The 20,654-nt window shown below is 47.0% G+C and overlaps 1 protein-coding gene across 6 annotated transcripts in view; it reads left to right on the top strand.

The window, feature by feature from the left end:
* The first annotated feature begins 70 nt into the window (after nt 1-70).
* brd4 (bromodomain containing 4) overlaps nt 71-20,654 on the top strand; it is a 40,007-nt gene continuing 19,423 nt past the window's right edge. For 3 of the 6 annotated variants that reach the window (XM_062532870.1, XM_062532869.1, XM_062532868.1), the window contains exon 1: nt 9,588-10,564. In XM_062532870.1, the coding sequence (XP_062388854.1) occupies nt 10,464-10,564 (101 nt within the window). In that variant the 5' untranslated portion in view covers nt 9,588-10,463. Of the gene's footprint in view, nt 150-1,337; nt 1,471-3,725; nt 3,876-9,587; nt 10,565-20,654 lie in introns of those variants that run through there. The other 3 variants (XM_062532872.1, XM_062532871.1, XM_062532873.1) reach the window with 3 other exon arrangements.

Below are 20,654 nucleotides of genomic sequence, written 5' to 3'. Positions count from 1 at the left end.
TTATTTCTATTGTGTTTTAGATTGACATTTCAGTGTGTTGTTACGTGCTTTGCGTTTCGTCTGCGCATGACGTCATCGACGTCGAGAGGTGTTTGTTCTGGATTCTGGGAAAGAAAGAGCCCGCGCGCCCTGACAACCGAATAAATAAGGTAACCAAATGTGATTCTACATCATTAAATCCCTATTGTCATATAATAGGACAATATTGTATCTGCGGTGTCGTTAATTGTCCCATAGTTCGTGCGTCAGACAGAACTGAAGTCGCCGTCTCGTGTGCGCTGCGCTAACAGGGAACGAGGAGTCTTGAACGGCCTGTCGCTGTTGCACCGACAGTAGCTAGTGGTTAGCAATGTGCACTGATCATTTTACATTGCATAGGAATGTATCTGTTGTCACCACAACCACGTCATGCTAATCTGACCCCGGGAAATCATACTTAAAGTTTAGTGCATGTTAATTCTACACTGCTGTCATTGAGGTTACTTGAATAATTAGCGACTATATAGCATGTTGTTTATTAGCAGCCATAGGCCATCTTCTTGGTTGCTAGCCTGGCATGTTCGTTAGCTTTTGGGATAGCTGCGTTTTCCTTTGAACGTAGATGATCATTTGGTAGATTGACTGGTGTACGTAATTTCACATTTTTATTTCTGGAATACAGAGGAATTCTGTGCGTAATTCTGGAGGACGTTTGCGCCATGTTGCGGAAAACATACTTGAATTGTGTACATAACGGCACTGGTCCCTGTTATTATCACAACACATAACGTTGATGTACTTGTAGGGTCTGTGTTTTTTCGCTGCTTTCGTAGGCTATACCTACAATGACTCTCTTCTCTCTACCCCTCAATGCCTAAATGTAAAAGATATCATTCTTATTACGGCGAATTTGTAAGCATGCTTGGGCATCATACTTACAAAATGACGTAGCTAGCTACCAAATACAGTTTAGCGGTACCCCAGCCATCTAGCTTGTCGGTTAGCAAGGTAGCATAGCTATGTCGAAGTGTGGAAATGGGGTAGGTTCATGAACATTAAGTTCAGAATAGCGGCTGTTGTTCTTTGTTTTCATTTTGTGGGACTGGTATGCCTTTTTCAATAATTTGCAGCGTGGTCAAACATTACTATTAAAGCGAATGGTCGTCTGTACTGTTTGGATTTCAAAATAAGGACTCGGAGCAGCCCGCAGTCGCCATTTTGTGCGCTCCCTGGAGAATGGGAGAAACGTTTGCGTTATGTTGAAAACCACGGCAAGCACACAATAATACCATGGCAGATTTGTTGTGTGATGTCTCAGTTACATGTTATATACAACTAGAGATGCACAGATGCACACCAGCTCGTCATGTATTGTTTGCTCGCTTCTGTTTGACAGATAGTTCTGCTAACCTGCTAACCAGCTAGTATGAGGTGTTGGAATGTTGCTTTCGGTTTGGAGAGGAGTCCCGTGGTTATACACGCACTTCAGGGGTACAACAACAAAATATACGTTGTAATGTTGTATTAATGATGGTCGTTGCCATATTTATTCTTAAATGTTGTCGCATACTAATGTCATTGTGTTACGTTAACGTGAAAAGACCTTTGGACACAGGTCACATGGAGGATGTCGCATACAGATGTCTCGTATGTTCTTTAACGCAAGCTAGTAAATGTTACCACTGGTCATGAACATCGTTCATCCAATTGACACGTTTGAGCTCATTGCATCTTGGCTCTTTAAGCCTAATTTTTAATGTCGATGAAAAAATGATGTAATGGGATCTATCTTATCGCAATATGTTTTCTTAGTAGTGGTCACAGTCGACTGTGGCAGCTGGCTTGCACAGCAGTGTAAGTCAGTCAGGGTTTGAATAAGTTGTGTTGCTCTGTGTGTCAATATGTCTGAGTGCTTGTCATGCCTGTGTGCAGACAAGGATGTTAACTGTCATGCATTGACATTGGAAGCTGGCCCTGTGGGAACTGGGTCTTGTTGGGCAAACTGATGGTTATCTTCTGCAGATTTACTCTGCGATTGGATTCAGCTGGGTGGAGTGTGATTGATTTCTCACACAGATTGAGATATGCCTTATATGTTGCACTTAGCAAGCATTCAAGTCCTTAAGGTGTCACTATCTAGTGTCTAGTCTACTGCCTCTAGGAAAGGTCTGTGGAACCACCACAGTTTGACGTTTCTTGTCTTGCATGTGGCGACTTCATCAGTTTGCACTAGATTAACCCTGAAATGTGTTATCCTCATTTAGTGCATTTAGGCTTCAGTAGCACTTAGGTGAGGCAACGTCTAATACTTTATATACTTTATATATACTTTATCTGTCGATTCATGGCAAGTTAAAACTTCTGGAAGTAAACAGACCTATGGTCATGACATCATGACATAAAGAGAGAGAGAGAAAAAAGAACTCCAGGAAAGTCATGTTGTCTGGTGCATCATTTGTCATGTTCTGACAGGAGGGGTGGAGGGAAGATGCCAACAGGCAGTAGGAGTGTCAGGGTTGTGTGAGAGGATGAGTACGGGAAGCACTCCTTTGAACAGCCAGCTGCTGGACCACCCCCGGAGTCAACAAATGGAGGAAGTGATGTGGCCTAGACTGGCAGCGCACAGCTGAAACAAGTCCCTCTGGTAGACGGCACAGTCATGCCCAGAACGACTGACAGTGACGGCCTCAAACAAACACAATGTCTTATTTTTGAACCTGTGAAGAAGAAGGTAGTGAACAATGGATAGGAAGGAATTAGTGGCTGAAGCAAGGGAATAGGATGATGTTTTGGATGGATGTGATGGGGTCATGGAAGAGATAGAGTGTGTGTGTGGTGATCAAGTAGCTCATGAACACCAGCTCTATTCTATGTCAGGGATTGTGAGCACTGCAGAGCAAAGTACGCCTGGATAATGGTGTAATGTTTGGTGGGAGGGTTCAGGTTGAGTGCAAAAGGTTACAAAGGGCACTGAGACCTTTGGCTTCGACATCAGACCTGTGTTCGACTGAATAAGGCAGAGTCATTTATTTTCCCTGTAATAGGCCTCTGTCTAAAGGATTAGCCGGGTTGTTTTCTGTCAAGATGTGTGTGGTTTACTAGAAGCTGAACACAGTAAGTAGAGTGTTTTGTGTGTTTATCTGATCAAAGCTAAAAGAGCTCGGGCTGTTTTCCTTCCTCCAAACACCTCTGGCTCGCTCCAGTCGAGTAACCATGGTAACTCCATCTTTGGCCTAATTGTTAGCATAACCCCTGAATGAGGCCAGGAGGGAATGTGTACGGTTGGGGATATTGAAGAGGAGGGACGGAGAGGTGCATTTTGTGTGGACTAGTGAGTGGAGCGAGATTAATAAAAGCATTAGTGATGATTTTGTGTCAGAGGGAGGTAAACACCGTGATTAATGTCACAGCAGTTGAAATTGAGTCTGGTCAGCAGAAAACACAGCTGATGTTGAATATGTGCAGCTACTTCTTCTTCTTCTTCTTTTTTTTTTAAAAAAAGAGAAAGAAAATGGCAGTTCAATACATTACCTCAGCCCTTTCGTCTCCTCGCTTTTCTGCCTTGGAATTTCCTGTTGACAGCAGCCAGCCAGAGATCTGGAGTGGCTGGGCTTTATGCTTACCATTGGACTGGGGTTGCACATGGGTGGGCCGGGCTGGGGGTGTTTTACCGTCTTGTTCGTAAAAACACCTGACGCCTCTCTCCCTCTCCTCTTACCCCTACCCCCCACCCCTCACCTTTACAGGACGCAGTGAGCTTCAGACACCTGGGAAGACTGTGCTTTCCATCACACCTGTGCCGTTCCTCTGGCGAAGCACGGTGGCCTCTCTTTCGAGTGGTGCCTGGGAAGATGACCCCTCTCAGATAGGGCACTCTACACGGAAGAGCTAAACATGTGAGTCACACGCTTAAGCAAACGCATGATGACGACTCTCAGTGATGTCTACAACATCTTTGTTGAGAGTCCACTGACTAAAAAAATGCTCAACGCAGTCAACTCCTGATGCTCGTTGTCGCAGTGAGGGAGATCAGTTTCCAGTCGGTAATTACATGGGAAGCACCAGCAGAGAGGCCGGTGTCAGGTCGTGGAAACGCAGTGTAGGATAATTTGATTTCAGAGAGTAAAAGGCCGATCATATATTTGTTCAAACGAATTACTTACCCAGCTGATCTCAGTAAGCACAACTCTACAGCCACGTAGATCCGTTAATTACGGATATTGCCTGTGTTAAGTGTCCACGATGACTTTTACTTCCTGAAGTCGGAGATGTCCGCCTCTGTGAAAACCCGAAGGAGGATGCATTAACTATTCACAATGCCACAAAGCCGGAGTCATCTCCGTGCGTCGATGGCTGGATATCCATAATGTTTATCGCACGAGTAAAGCAACATTTTCTTAGAAACACCTTATCACATGAAGTCCTAGTTGGTTCCCTCTCATTGAGCACGAGGGTTTTAATTTAGTCTACACACTTATGATTACTACAACCATTTCCCCTCACAGTGGAGTGGTGTAAAGGTCTTGTGGTTATACTGTGACTGTAGTCTGTGGAGTCGTCAGGGTGTGTGTGTGCGTGCGCGTGTCCCGACCCCTGTGTGTTGGGCTGCTCTCTCCGGGTCACTGCACGGCCGAGGTGATGAACGAGGCATCAGGCGACAGCGGCAGCGGCGGCGGAGGAGGAGGCTGCAGTAGCAGCAACAGTGGTGCCGGTGGCGGCAGCTTCTCTCCCCCTGGGCGGGGAGGAGGAGAGGGCATCTGCTCCTCTGCTGCTGCTGCTGCTGCAGGGAACCAGCCGTGTCACATGGGGACACTCCTCACCTGCCTGCTCGACAGATGGGAGGAGGTGGCGCTCGTCAGCGTGTTTTTCTGGCTGCGCTTCCCTGGCTGGGATTTTGCAACGGTTTTGAGAGCACTTAGTGTAGTCCCTTTTTGCGATTCATTCTTTTTATTATTATTAATATTTGTATTATATAAATCTCTGCTGTACCCCTGTTTGGGTCCACCTGCACCAGTCCCATCTCTCTCTCTCACACACACACACACACACACACACACACACACACACACACACAAGCACATGCACGCACACACACACACACACACACACACACACACAAGCACATGCACACAGACACACACACGCACACCGACACACACACACACACACACACACACACACACACACACACACACACACACACTCTGCCAGCGGATGTCCCTGAAGTGGCGCGTCCCTGTTGGCTGGGGCTGCCGAGAGTGCTGGGATGATTAATGGCCTCTGAAGCCTGAGGGCGTTTCCTCTCTGAGAACTCCTCTCCCTGCTGACCCCCCAACCCTCCCCACCCCCCCACTACACTCTGTCCCTCTACTACACCAGCCCCCCCCCCCCCCCCCCCCCCCCCACCACACACACACACACACACACACACACACACACACACACACACACACACACACACATCAAGCTGTCTAAAAGGAACAGCTCCACCCTGATCCCCCCAACACACACAGAGTGCTCCCCAAAACAGCGAGTGGCATTGCTGTCGTCCCCGGCGCTCCTTGTATTGTGGCACTCGCAGCTGTTGTATTGTCTGTGGGTGTACTGCATATGGCACGTGCACGGGGTGGAGGACCAGCTAGGCTCCTGTGTGTGTGTGTGTGTGAGAGAGAGAGAGTCTCTCTGTGTGTGTGTGTGTGTGTGTGCGCGCGCTACAGAAAGGCTCCTGACGGCGTCTGTGAAATCAGATCCGCTCCGATCTGCATGGCGACACAAAGCTGTGGATCAGCGCTGTCCCCCTGTTCCCTCCCGGGGGCCTGCTGACATCAGCCTACACTCCGAGACGGGACCATTGAACTGGGTGTGTGTGCGTGGGTGTGTGATCTCCCTTCCACAGGCTCTCAGCTTTGCGGTAGTCTGTGATCATGTCTGGGATAGTTGTGATGAATGCACTCCCCACTGTGGTAGGACCTAAGTGTGATTGGACTGGACATCAACTTTCCAACCGTGTCCGATTTTGCGCCAATATCTGGGGGTCGTCGGTTGTTGGCATGACGTTCAGAGTAAAGTAAGTAAAAGTAAAGCAAAGTAAAAGTCCTGCCACGTTTTTGTTTCAACCATTCACTTAATCAGCTGATTCCAATTTGCGCAACTCTTTAGCCAGGTAGATCAGCTCATTAGTGAAGTCACCTGTCTCAAGCACATCAGTGGAACCAATACATGGCAGAACTGTCACTTTCTCAAGCTGGACTTTTACATCTCTGATCACGTCCGTGTCGAGACTTGCAGCAAGACATGCGAACGATCGCAACGCACAGGTTGAACATGAGATTTAAAACAAATGTCTGCTTGCTCTCACACCCTTTTCAGATCATGCCTGTGTGTTGGTGTTACTACACACACGTTCACACTTTCATCAGCACCATCACAGCACAGTGCACTCGCTAAACGCAGTGCTTGCTGGCAGCGTCAGGTGAGGTTGCTGATGCTGAAGTTAAAAATAAACATTTACACCGGGGGGCTATTAAAAGCACCACTTCCAAGATAATCACAGCGTAAATGGCAGTCAGTTGCAGGCTTAGCAAGGGTCCATTTCTTTGTGTGTTCTAGGGTATGCGGTTGTTAGTGTTAGGGATGGAGTGAATGAGAGAGAGGTGGGATGGGCTCCCGTAGCTCAGCCTGTGTTTATAATTGGGCGCTTTTGTTACGCTCCTGATAAGTCAGACTTGAAAGGCCCGGTGTTATGACTGGATTGGATGGAAAATCCCTGGCCATTCACGGCTCTCGATTTTCGAGGTTAAAAGGTCAGGAGGTCACATTTCCCGTAGCCGTGGACGATGAGCACTCAAACGTGTGTGTTCGTGTGTGTGTGTTGTCGTGTGTGCGTGTTCACACATGCTTCCTGGTAGTGCCATCTCGGTGCAGCCCCCCTGACCTTGTTGCGAATGCTAGAGAAGCATGTGTGCGTCACACCCACCTCAGGGGCCTGGGAGGGGGGCCCTCTCCCCCTCTGCCCCCCCCGCCTCCGCCGCCAACCCCGATGAGTGTTGCAGAGAGAGGGAGAGGGAGAGGTGCGACTGGAGGCTTGCGTATGTGCTCTGGGCTGGATCGGATTTCAGGGAGGGAGAGGAGGAGATGGAAGGAGGGAGGGATGGATGGAGAGAGAGAGGGAGAGGAGTGGAAGGAGGGCACAGGGGCCTGGTTTCCTCACATCTGCTCAGCGAGATTGGATCTGCATGTTTGACCCCAGCCGACTAGTGTGGCTTGCATTCCCTGGGGGGCATGTCTCTGTCTGTCTGTCTGTCTGTTGCTCTCCCCCCTCTCCCTCTCTATCCCTTTCTCCCTCCCTCTTCCTCTCCTTTCCCTCCATCTTGCTCTCCCTTTCTCTATCTCTCTCTCTCTCTTATCCTCAGTCTCTTCCAGTCAGTGTAATTTTTTTTTTTTACCTTTCACTCTCCACCCATCCACCCACTTCATAAAGTGAATTACCCTGAAGTGACTACCATTATTTCAGTACAAATACCTCTTCACTTGTTTGTTTTGTTTTTTTTCCCTCGACCTGAAAGAGCCATACACACATGCATACACACCCACTGTCACTCCCTGACTCAGACACAGGGGAGGCACTAATCGTTTCCTGTAAGTGAGCTGCGCGTCGCTGCGCTAGGAAGGGATTACTCAGCGCTCAGCTATATCATGATGCATCATCTGGGCCGCTCACAACATGCCGTGTCGACGCTCAAGCATGACTCAGCAGAGTCAGAGTGAGAGCGAGGAGGGGGAGAAAAAAAGTCCAAGACTGTTTCCACTGAAGTCCTGGGAGAAGGCATTTGAAAAAAAAAAAACCCACCATTACCATTCCCCCAACCCAGTGAGTTTTATTGGGCACCGTTTAGTGGCAATATGGTAGGAGAGTGAGTGCGCTGGTTTTGGTGGTGGTGATGGTGATGATGTGTGTGTCTAGGGATATGATTGATAAGAAGGTCCCTGGGGGTGGGGGTTGGGGGGGAATGGTTCCCGGCTTAGTGTGGCATCACGGTATTCCCAAGGATCCTAATTACGCCTGCCTGTATTCCCCAGCCCCGACTGATGTCTCTCTTTTCCCCTTGTTTTGACTCCTCACTGCCTTGTTCTTTCTCTCCGTTTAACGCTGTCTTTACTATCTGCCTCTCTCTCTCTCTATCTCTCTCACACACACACACACACACTCACACTCACACTCATTATACACTGTAATTGTGTGTGTGTGCGATGGGTGGTCTTTAGCCTAGTGCTGAGGAGGGGGTGGCTGAATAGAGTCATGATGTTTTTGTTTGGCACTGAATAACTGTCTGACAGCTGGTGGTCTCATGTAGTTGCAGAGGCTCAGCCTCTGTGGAAAAATGAGAAACTGTTTCGCTCTCTCTATGCTGTCACTCACAGACGTATATACTCTCTCAATCACTCATTCACACACTCACACGCACACACATGCACACACAAACACTGGAGTGAGGGTTTGTATTTCTGGACTAACGTGCTTTACCGGCGCTGAATGAAGTGGCCACGTGTTGATGCGTTTACTAGCGCGGCAAGCACATGGTTGGCTAATCCAAACAACAACAGAAGCAGGGACGCCAGTTGAGCTGGGGGACTATATAAAGCCTGTGTTGTTGTAGTGGTGTGTTTTTTATTTGGAAGGCCATGTTGTTGCCTTTGTGTTTGTTCTTTGCCTGTTTCCCATAGCGCTTGTGGATTCATACAGGCTACTTTTGTGTGTTTTCGCTTTCACGGCACGGACAGTACTTCTGTCTGAAGCAAGATATTCTGTATCATGTCATTGATTTTTCTGTGTGTGTGAATGTGTATATGCTGCTCTCCTTAACCTCTAGGTTACCTTTGCCCCCTCCCCTACCTTGCCCCACACACACACACACACGCACACACCTGTTCTCTCACCTGCTTTACCGGTCTCCATTCACTCCATTGCATCTCGCACACCTTGAGTTTCATTTTTGGGTGTTGGTGTGTGGTGGTCGGCAGTGATGCAGCGGCAGGCAGTGTCAGCCTTGTGGAGGAAGCTTTTGTGTAGCCCAAGTCTAGACGTAAGCGTGCGTGCGTGTGTGTGTGTGCATGCGTGTGAGAGAGAGTGTGTTTAAATGAGTGTGTGTGGAGCGTGGGGAGTGGGAGAGAAGATAAGGGAGCCCTTGATTTGGTGGGGGAGGCGTGCAGGAGATCAGACTGAAGGGAAGGGGGGAGGGGCAGCATGAAATGGAAGGAAGGGGGTGGGGAGCTTAAGGTGTGTGTGTGTGTGAGAGAGAGAGAGAGTGTGTGTCTGTGTGTGTGTGTGTGTGTGTGTGTGTGAGACTGAGTGAGCGAGCAAGAGAGAGAAAGAGGGGGTTGAGAAAGAGGGTGTGAGCGCAAGCAGGCGAGAGAGAAAGGAAGGCAGAGAGAGAGGGAGGGACAAACCTAGAGCTATTGATGGGGAAAGAGAAGAGAAGGGAGGGGTTGAGCGAGAGAGCGAGAGAGAGAGAGAGAGAGCGCGAGTGAGTGAGTGAGAAAGGGGAGGGGTGTGTGGGTAGAGGCTGTTTTCAATGAGGAAGCAGCCGAGCCATTTTCACCGTTGAGTAACAGCACGCTGCTCGCCGCCAAGAGAGCGAGGGGGAGAGAGAGAGCGAGAAAGAAAGAAAGTGCTCCTTCTGGATTTTTCTTTTTCCGTTTTCATTTGACATTTTTTTCACCAAAGCGCCACAACCTGGGCTATCTTTTTGACCCTCCTTCTTCGCTCTCTGTCCTCCCCCTCCTCCCCTCCTTCTCTCTCTCTCTTCTCTCTCTCTCCCTCTCCCTCTCTCTCTCTCTCTCCCTCTCCCTGCATGTGTTGGTGTGTGTGAAGGGAGACCTGGGGTGGACACACAATGGGGCGAAGTGCCTGTGGCAACTGGGCCGTTGTGCTGCTGAGAGGGGGAGGGGGCGGAGAGAAGACCGGCACACAGAGGAGCTAACGCAGCCAGCCAGCCAGCCAGCCAGCCCTCCCGCCCGCCCGCCCGCCCGCCTGCCTGACTGCCGGCCCAAGGCCTCTCCTCCTCCTTCACTGCTGCCTGGGCTCGGGCTAGCGTTGCTCGCTCGCTCGCGATCTCTCTGTCGCTCGCTGTCGGTCGGTTGTTTTCTCGCTAGCGCCGTCCGGCCGAGGACGCCCAGCTCTTGGGCTTCCTTCAGACGTTTTTCTCTCGGAAAAAAAGGGGAAATTCCTCCCCCCCTCAGAGCAGCACTATGGATTAATATCAGCCTGTGTGTGTGTGTGAGAGAGAGAGAGAGAGACTCCATGGCTCCATGGATTTCTTTGGGATATACCAGTCCATGCCGGAGATTTTGAGAAGGAGCCCTTCCTGTATTTGGGACTAAACGACAAGGGAGACCAAACTTTTTCTTTCATTTTCTTTCTCCACCTTTCCTTCTCTGCTCCTTTTGTCGTTCGGTTTCGTTTCGCGGCGCAGAGGAGCTCATCAATGGATTACAAGATGCATTCCAAATCAAATGATCTGCTGGATTTTCAGACACTGGATGCCCTTTTGGAAAAAATTGCACACTATTCTGTGGCTGTGAAAAGGTAAAAAGTCTTGCGCAATATCAGAAATGGAAGCAGTTGTTTCTGTTATATTTGTGAACATATTTCAGCTCCATGAATTTGAATTTAGGTTAGTCATTTCTGAGGAAAGCCCTTGAGTTTGTATGGGCTACTGATGGTCATACTCAGTTGTACTGTATTTGATAGAAATCTCGTGTCCTTCACCATATTCACAACAGCATATTCACAACAGCACAGTCTATATGCTTTATATTTTCCTCTGTTGTGTTTTGAAACCAAAAGGACTCACCAGAACCCTGTGAGGGTTGCATTGTTAGCAGAAAAGCTAAAAAGGCCAGAATAGCCAGCCTCCTGGTGGGAGGGGTGTGTGTGTGTGCGTGTGTGAGTGTGAGTGTGTGTGGGAAGGGGGGAGGGGGGGTTCAGAGGAAGAGGGGGGTGGTGTATTTGTTGTGGCAGCAGGCGAGTTTTTGGAAACCTGTCCTCACTGGGCAAGGCTCACTAGACTGTTCTGTGTATTCTGAGAATTCTTTTCCAGTAAATCAAGCTCGGTCTGGTCACGGCTGAGTATTTGGACAACACAACAGTACAAAAGTTATTGAACAGTCCGTTCTCAGTTTTGCTGTTGTCTCCAACTAAAAGGGTTGTTTTACTTGCCTTCACCAATATTGTTAATGTGCGTACAGTTTTCTGCCTTCAGCTATCCAGATATTTCTCAAAAGCTAGTAAATGTTAGTTAGGGTACATAATATGCTCTAGGCCTTGTTCAAATTCGGCAAACTTTGGCGAACGTTTGTTGTCAACATGTTGTCTCTGAACAGTTGAATTTGAACGATTTGGTGTTAACCTTCCATTGTAACGGTAATTGCATTGTTGCCTTCGTCAAGCTCATGGCTAGCTCCACTGTATGTTCACAGAGAATGACCTCCTCAGACTGTGTGCGAGTAGCAAAAGTTCATAAAAAATTCAAGGCAAACATTCGCCAATGTTTGTAAATTTGAATGCACCTCATGATTTGATTCCTTAGCATGTGTCACGTGTTTGTGTGTGGCTGTGTTATTCAATGTTGTTTTGAATTTCTCGCCATGTAAGAGCAACCTGTGACCCCTTTAAGGTGACTCTGCTAGAGCCCTGATTCTTGAGTCCTGATTCTACTTGTCTAGCATCGACGGCTAGCTCTGCACGGCGGCTATTAAGGAGGAACGGGTTGCTGTGGGGCTCTTTTGGGGTTCATTTGAAGAAGTCAAGGCGCACGACCCTTTCGCATGGCTCGGTGTCGTTAACCATCATCGCCTTTTAACTTGGCACAGGCTTGCCTCACGGGTAAGCCTCTGTGAGCAGTGTTTCTCAGAAAGAACGGCATTCAACTCCTAGTATGTCAGAGTGACACATTCTCATTCCGAGCATGGGGGTAAATTTAGTGTAATCTGAGGATGGTGGAAGCCTCATTTGCTCCCTCCACTGACTGCACTTTGGGTGCCTAGTCTCAACATCCCTCCTCGATCCTCGATGCTCGGTCCGGGACCCCTCTGAGTCCCGAAGTCACCGTGTTGTGTCTCTCGAAGAAGGCTTTTGATTTGGGAGGTTAGCAGACACGGCCGTCCCCAGAGGAAACAGGCCCCGGACGGCTCCACGGTAAAAGAGGAGAGGTCGGGATGAATGGATGGAAGGAAGTGGAGGAGTGCTGATCTAGTCGCAGTTGCAGTCGCAGTGGCATTCATTATTAATGAATTAGCTTTCAAGCAAATAACCACGAGGGCTTATGCTCCCACACCAGTGTCTGCAGTGGGGAGCAATCGAGCTGGCGAGGGGCCATGTAAGTCCTCTCTGCCATCACCTCACGGAAAGGTGCATCGTTTGCTTTTCCTGGGGAATGCCTGGCGATGTTGTCACGGGTATTTTTGAGTGTTTTTGTTCCTCTCGTCCTCCTATCTGTGCGTCACACGTTAGGGTTTGGTCTGCTCGCAGAACCAGATTTCCTGGTGCGCCAGCCTTGTGTTACGACTGAAGCCATTTCCTCCTCGGCACTGCATTCCACAGAACTACATAATGATCTATGCCCGGGTCAAAGGTCAAACACTGTTCCAGAGCGGCAAGGAAGGATGGAAAGGCAGAAGCAGGAAGTCGATCACCTTGCCTTAAAGTGTGTGTGTGTGTGTGTGTGTGTGTGTGTGTGAGAGAGAGTGTGTTTGTGATCTGGTAGTGCTGATAAGGTCAGAGTAGTATGCTTCTAAATCTTCAGTCACAGCTGTGTATTGTGTATTACACCCACACCTTCATGTTCACCAGCAGTTACAAGCAATCTATTCACCATCAGCCTTAAAGCTATCCATTATTCATAAAAGAGGAATTTGAAGTGCGATTCTGGCTTAAAATTACGCCAACAACTTGCCTATACTTGATGGAGTGTCTGTGTGTGAGGGAGTGAAGTTGTGATCCTCTCATGTTCCCAAGGCTGGAGGAAAAACCCCTGTTGATTAGATCAGTGCATTTGTCATCAGATGGGCTTATTGCACAGTTTCAGTGAGGTTACATTGCTGGTCGTGGGAAATTGTGTGAAATTACCAGTGAAAAGTATGTCAAATTATACTTGATCCAGAAATATCTACATTCACACCACACACAAGCAAAAAAAAGTGTTGTCTTCCTTTGCAATACTTTATCCATTCATTTCATCACTCTTACATTCTAATGAAATTGTGTGAACCGCAGGTTGTGTGCCGCAGTATTTTGAGCCGACCTTGAACGAAGGCAGCCACATCAAGTTAAAAAAGTCGGGGGGGGGTTGTGTCTGAAAGCATTACCTCATGAAGAGGTCAGAGTGTGCCCTGATTTCACATTTCCCTTCTTCTTTAAAGTTACAACCAAACGTGAAACACTATATAAAAAACAGTTGCAAGTAGGCCATGATTTCAGAACAATTAGCCCTCTGGAGGATATGACCAGTAGGTCTAGGTGACAGACCTATTTATTTAGCCTACATTATGCAGGAGGACAAGGTGACGGTGACTGTTCTAGCCCCTCCGCTAAGTGAGCCAGTATGTGCTGTTTATCAGGGTGTGTGTGTGTGTGTGTGTGTGTGAGACAAAATTATATTATACTGATAAAGGGTGATCAAACAGACACTGATCTAAAGTATATAAAAGCATTGTAAGCATCAGTCTTCTGTATAACTTCATCACAAGCAAGTACGTTTCCTGAAGCTCTGAGGTTTCTGTGGTTTAGTTGAGTGCAAATTAAGGGTGTTGAAAATAAGAGGTGATATGATGAGTCACATAAACCTACAGTATATTCTTGTTCTCGTGGTGGTAGATGTGGTGATGTAATCTCCGCAGGTTCATGAGACACTCGTATTAAGGAAGCCTATTTCTAGTGTTCGTTGTGTTTCTCAGGGAATTTTCCCTGTCTGTACTATTGATTCGCTACTCATCTCGTTTTGTGGTTCATAACGTCAAGAGCAGTGAGCAGAATTTCATACCCAGCCCTTAATTGATGTCAATGTCAACTGGAAAATCTCCCATCAGCCTACGCTTTTCAAGGATGATCCATTCAAAAACAATGAAAGACAAGTGATTTCTTCTTTCATGAAGATCTGTCCATGCACTTGCAATGTTGATAGAGGTTTTTGCATAGCGTTGAGCATTGGTGATGAGGCCACACAGGTTAGTTTGTGAAAGTATTGTTCATCTCTGCGTCCCCAAGAGTATTGGGATATATTTTGATCAGATGATGAGTGAACCTAAGGCACGGAACCCCACAGATTCAGACCATGTGTTACTATAGTTGAGCAAAAATACTTATCTTATCATAAATCTTGGCAATAATCCAACCCTACTAGCAGCCATTTGAACAGCAGCCATTTTTTTTTTATTCAAAACTCATCGTAAAATAAGTGATACTTGGCCAAAGAGCAAATGATAACGTCCCATGGAATCTTATCAGATAGTGATGTCATTACTCCACCATCTGGTCTGTTGCCCACTTAAATATGTTGAAACAGGATATTATCTTGTGTGCATAAGGACATATCTTAAGTACACAAAAGGAATCATTCTGTTCATGAGATTTCATGTCATGGAAGCAAGCTCTTGTTGTATGTGCAATCTAACTTGGGGTCTTATTTCCACATCTGTTTAAGATAGTGATTCTCTCCTATTCACAGGAACCCTGCTTGTGCCATATTTTAGTACTGCTTCCAAGTCTCTTTCAAGGCTACAAGCTTTTAACTAGAGGTTCAGCATCACGAAGAGGGTGGTTGACATTAACGTAAACTTGATTATCAGATTTTATTAGCCGCAGCGGTCCGTACAGCAGTTTATCTTCGGATATAACAACATAAGCATGATGAGGTTAGGTGAAGAGGTCCAACGTCATGATTCTGTTGGGCCTCATGATATGTTTAGGTCACGCTTTACTTGGTGTTGGTATCTACATAAGAGTGACACGACACTGTCATGAATGTGTCATTATAAGCATTAAGAAACATTATAAACAAGTCATAAATATTTATGACTTAATGCCTCTGTCACTAAGTGTCATTTGGTTTTTGTCATGACAAGTTAGGATTAGGGTTCATGTGTCATGAGAGTGTCATGTCATAGAATATTTTGCAGTGCAATTGAGTGGTGACCTGTAGCTTCTCTTTACTGCAAAATAAACTCTAACGCGATAATCAGTTGTGCAGTCCACTTGAAGATAAGGATGCACCAATTGTGAGATTCTATGTAAAGACCCTTTTCAGATCTTTCAGGCCTTCACAACACAACATCTACCTAGTGCAGGATTGATGCAGCATAACAAGTGCACATCAGGCACTGCCATCTGTAAACGTCACAAACGTGCTGATAGCCAATCTCAATCAACAAGGCTGATGTTGGCTAATATACAGTATAGGTGCATCCACACCTGAAGACAAGGCCAACATCTGACCTACTTAAATTGAAATGATTTCACTAAGATTATTCATTTGAAAGCTTCAAAGCCATGACGAGGTCTGTGTAGTCCATTAGTAGCCTTTCACTAACAGTGTAGTAGTCTGTTATTCAGTTCAGTGGTCTGTTAGCCTTTTTAGATGATTTACTCTCTCTCTCTATTCTCTAGAACTGTGTGATCAAATAGACTCAACTTCGATATTCAATCGACACATTTATTAACACAATTATGATGCTTTTAAGCTGTAAATCATTGATGGTTGGGAAAAGCTTCCTTGCTTTTTGTGCAACCATATAATTTTATTCCTACCACCCACCCATTGTGTTGTATCATTACACTAGAATGAGTTAATTTAGGTTGGCATTCTTAGTCCCGGCCGGTGCTTCATGCCAAATGGATTAGCCCGTTTCGTGCTTGTCATATGAGTTTTATACCAGTGGCGCATGACCCTTTTTGAGATTATTACCAATGAAGTACCCCATGTGTCTGCGAAGCCCGATGCCAGATTACACAGATGTTATCGGAAATTTCAGGTAGCTCACTCTCTTCCCTAGCTGGGATTTCATCCAACTCATTCACCTACTTTAAGCAATCTCATGAAAATTCCGCTAAAGAGAATACCAGTCCGTGTGTTTTTCCATCCTGTGCGCTATCCAAATGAATGAGCCCTCTCCTAATCAAGGAGGGAAGTTTGAAAAGCTTCCTGAGATCAAAACGCAAGGTGATCAGGGCACCTTTTCACAGAAACGCCACATGAAATTGCAAGAAATGTGAATTTTATGTGAATAATACTAATTTCCATCAATGCTAGTCACATTACACCCTAGATGAATCGGCAGTTAATCCACAACCCCCTCTAGTGAATTGATTTTTTGTTTGACTTTTTTGACTTTGAAGATCTTATGTAAATAGTGAGTGCTTCTACTCAGGAACTGCTACCAGAGAAGACTTTTGGACTAAAAAGCTGGCTGGAAAATCCCGCTTTTGTTTAATGTGTACTCTTCAGAGGGAATTTATAGTGACTATGTTTATCTTATTCAGGCCCAGTTGCCTCTGAATTACCCACAGTAATTGTTGCCATGACCATATCAAGGGTTCTTGTAGCCCAGCCTTTTTTTAAAACAGAAATTCTTTTATAAGATTTTGGATTATCGACGACGGTAGTTGATTCACTGCATGATAACAGCAGGTTGCAACAGAGGCCTGATTTTGTATAAGAAGTACAGGGCATCTGTCTCTGAATATGATTTAAAAATGGCACTACAGTAGTCTGTCTCTGGCACTAGTCTGGCTCTGACTGTCTGTCAAAGTCTGATGCTCTCCAAATGATGACTGGTGTGCATAAGGTAAAACAATGCCATTCTATTAAGGACTTTGGGAGTTGTATTCATCAATAATTCCAGCAATGAACGATAATGCTGGCTGTTACTGACCATCTGGTGTATGTGTGTGTGTGTGTGTGTGTGTGTGTGTGTTTGTGTGCTGTATGAGTGTGATTGTTTGTGCGTTGTGCTGTGTCTGTATTTTGTGAGTGTTGCCGTTTGTTTGTAGGTAGAGTACAAGGCTTTTGTACGGAGAGACATCCTCCACCAGCCTGAGCAGAGCAGACACACACACACACACACACACACACACACACACACACACGGACTGGTACGCACAGTCTCTGCTTGGCTCCTGGCGTGACCCCTCCGGGCTCTTGCCTCCCAGCCTCCTGGCCTGTGTGAAGTGCCTGTGTTCCCCGCTGGCTGTCTGGTGGCCCATTTCCTGTGAGCGTCTGCAACGCTTATCTGGTCAGGGCCGCTCCCAGACAGCTCCTACGTGTGGCCAGCGATGCCGTTGGCTGCCCAGCGGACAGTCGAGCTTCACACTGTTGTCCTTGGTTCACTGCCACGTGACCTGATTTGGTCTGCTCTGCTGTGTCATGTTTGTTCCTATAATTACACAGGAGGGTAAACATGATGCCGTATTTGAGGAACTTTCCGAGACACCTTGTTGATCGTTTGGTTTACGTGCCCTGGGCGGTTTGTGTACATCAGAGATGTGGGAAGAGTTTGTACGTACTACGTGCACTGACGTAAGTACACAGGTTTAGAAGGAAATGACCTGTACGCTCTGGGGAATTCCTTATTGTGGTCCCGATGACACTATTTAAAGACTAGGATATGAGATTGGAAAAGGTTTCTTTTGTTGTAGATGTTCAACAGTCGTACCAAGTAAAAGGGCTTTGATATATAGGCTAAAATCGTGTTATTTACATTTTTAACGTTATCAAGCCTCTGCTATGTCTATTCTACATTTTAAATGTTACACTTAAACAGATATGTCTAAGGCTCTAACGGTGTATTATGTTATTACTGTTTTACAGCCTGTTACACTGCGTTATGAGTTGTGTTGACAGACGCAGCTCTTTTGTAAACAACAATAAGAAAAAGCATGCCCATTTTAAGTAAGTAAAGAGGCGTACCTGCCACACACCTGAGAGACCAGAAGCTTGAGTTACACGCAGGGGACATGTGATGTCTGTCTGTGATGGCATTGTCTTATCAGTGTTGTCAGTTCACTTCTGTCCCTTCGCTGGCTGTCATGACCAGCCTGTGTGAGAAGGCCGCCTGTATCTTGAGCCATAGGCTGCGTGTAAAATCATTGAAATCTGTCATCTGCTGGAACACCTTTAGAGGGTGGTTTCACTTTTTTGCGCTTTCAACCCCCCACAATGCCGTTACCATAAAAACGATAAAGGGCATCCGGTAAAATATGTTGTGTTTGTCACACATTTTCGTGTGAAGCGCCCCCTTAGTCAACAAATTAGTCTACTAGCCAACAAAGATTAGTCATGTAGGCTGAGGTGTTTCTCAATGCCAATGGCTTCATGAGATCATTTAGCTCAGTCTCTTACTGGACCTAGTCGTGACGCAGACTCGGCCATTTCGTCCCAGGTCTGCATAACCTGGCCTGGACGGTAATCTGGCATGCCACACCACCACTCCAGAATCCGCTGGTTGTGTTTTGCGACGGTGTGAATGGCGTGTTTGCTGCGTCGCTCTCACTTGGCCTCGTCGCTCAGGGCTCGGCCCTCGCCTGGCAGCTCCCAGACAGCTTGGCATTCTTTCCTCCCGAGTCACGCTGCTAAGCAGTCAGTCGGTCGGTCCTCCCCCTGTTGCCTTTTGGGAAAAGAGTCAGGGCCACCATGTGACCTGGACGCTGCTGGGCCCTTCACAACGTGAGTCATCAAGTGTGTGGTCAGTTTGTTGAAACTAAGCTACTATGTGTTTGTGTGTGTGTGTGTGTGTGTGTGTGTGTGTGTGTGTGTGCATGCGTGCGTGTCTGGCTGTGCGTGTGTGTGCGCATCGGTGCATGCGCGTGCACATGTGCATGTTCTGAAATCAGTGTGCACATGCACACACACACACACACTAACACAATTTTTTAACCTCTCATTTTGATGGTGTGTTTCCTCTCTTGGGCGTATTTTTAGCCGAGAAGTTTTAGAGCAGAGGCTGGCCTTGGCGCTCACGAGTATCTTAGCTGTCTTTGTGCTCTGTCTTGAACACAGTGTCCCTTGCGTCAGTAGTAGCAGGTCGGGGGCCGGTGCGGGTTGTGTGTGTGTGTGTGTGTGTGTGTGTGTGTGTGTGTGTGTGTGTGTGTGTGTGTGTGTGTGTGTGTGTGTGGGGGGGTGTGTATGTGTGTGAGTGGTGGTGGGGGAAGTGGAACAGTTAGTTCGTCTAGAGCCAGATGATGACGACCAGCGCTAACCTCAAGAATAAAAAAAGGGAAAAAAAGCAGAAGACGAAGAAGAAGAAGAAAAAAAAACCCTCCCACATCCTGAAGCCTCCTGGGAGACGAGAACTGGAGAGGGCCAGCGAGACAAACCGCAGGGCCGGCCGTGCCAAAACCAAGGGAAAAATCACTCTTTCATCGCATTGATAATAGTTCTGGAAGCCTCAAGTGGCTTTTTTGTGAACTGGCTCACCGTGAGTGTAATTTGAGAAGCGAGCGGTTGCCCTCGTCCGTCGTGGCTTTTGCGTCTGCTCGCAGCGTTTTGATCGCTCTCGTCACTTTGGGTCGGGACGTGTGTTTTGAGGTTTCGGTTATGACAGTAGCGGAAGCTGCCCTCTATTGTCTTGTGGTGTCGGTGCTACACAGAGCTCTGTGCACTGTGACTGGCCCTGACACTTTTGTTCTGCTTTGTTTCCTGTCTCAGTTTTAAGTGACTCACGTTAGCACATTCAGGCATATTTTTGTGGAATAACTGTTTTAAAGTTAGCCAGTATTTGTGCCTCTTATGTGACTGGCAGTGGTCTATGGATACTGTATGTGCACAAGGCAGAGTAAGAGGAACCCACCTAGGTGATTCCTACTCGGGTGAAATTGGCCAGCTTTGCCAAAGAACAATGTTATGTAAGTGGGGCACCTTTCTTAAAATATCTGTTGTGCTACAAACATTGTGAGAGTTTAGAGGGCCTTACATTCTTTCACAATCTGTATCTTAATTTAAACTATGGGTAAAATGCAAAACCCTTACGTTCTTTCACAAACTGTATCTTTAATTTAAACAATGGGTTTAACTGAGTTAATAACAAATCAAAATGTACTTGATAATATAATACCAGAAGCAGGATCCTGCAAGTGCAAACATTTGTGGGTCAACTCAGTGCTCAGGATAGCTTTATTTCATTCAAAAGACACTTTGCTTGTTGTCTGACTTTGTACCTTTTCACCATTCATTTAATGCCAGCTCTCCCTTAGATCTGTTATAGTAGTATCCATAGCACAGCACACAGTCATCAACGCCCCCCAGGAGCCGGAGACACTTTCCCCATCCCTCACAACCCTCTCTTCGCCTTCGCCACAAGCGCCAGCGTGCGTCGGCTCGGCTCGCTTGCAGGTTTGTTTTGTTTTTCGATGTGAAATAATTGAGCGGGCGAGAGCTCCCCTGAGGAGCCTGGAGGCCGCGGTGTGACCCGAGGTTGCCCCCGTGGCTACGCCGCTACGCTGCGTTGTCCCGCTCCGCCGCCGTGGCAACCCCTGCTACTTCCCCTGCAGTGAGCGTGACCTCTCCCTCACCCTCCACTCCCATTAAGAGATCAGTTGTGTGAGCCCCAGGGCATGCCACTCCTGTTTCCAGCGTGTTTATCGGCCCACTCGTGTGTGCACGCACACACACACACAGACGCACACG

The sequence above is a fragment of the Sardina pilchardus genome, chromosome 3 (genome assembly GCF_963854185.1).
Source record: "Sardina pilchardus chromosome 3, fSarPil1.1, whole genome shotgun sequence".
Taxonomy (NCBI): domain Eukaryota; kingdom Metazoa; phylum Chordata; class Actinopteri; order Clupeiformes; family Clupeidae; genus Sardina; species Sardina pilchardus.
Note: the sequence above shows the minus strand (reverse complement) of the source record. Positions and strands in the feature narration are given on the sequence as shown.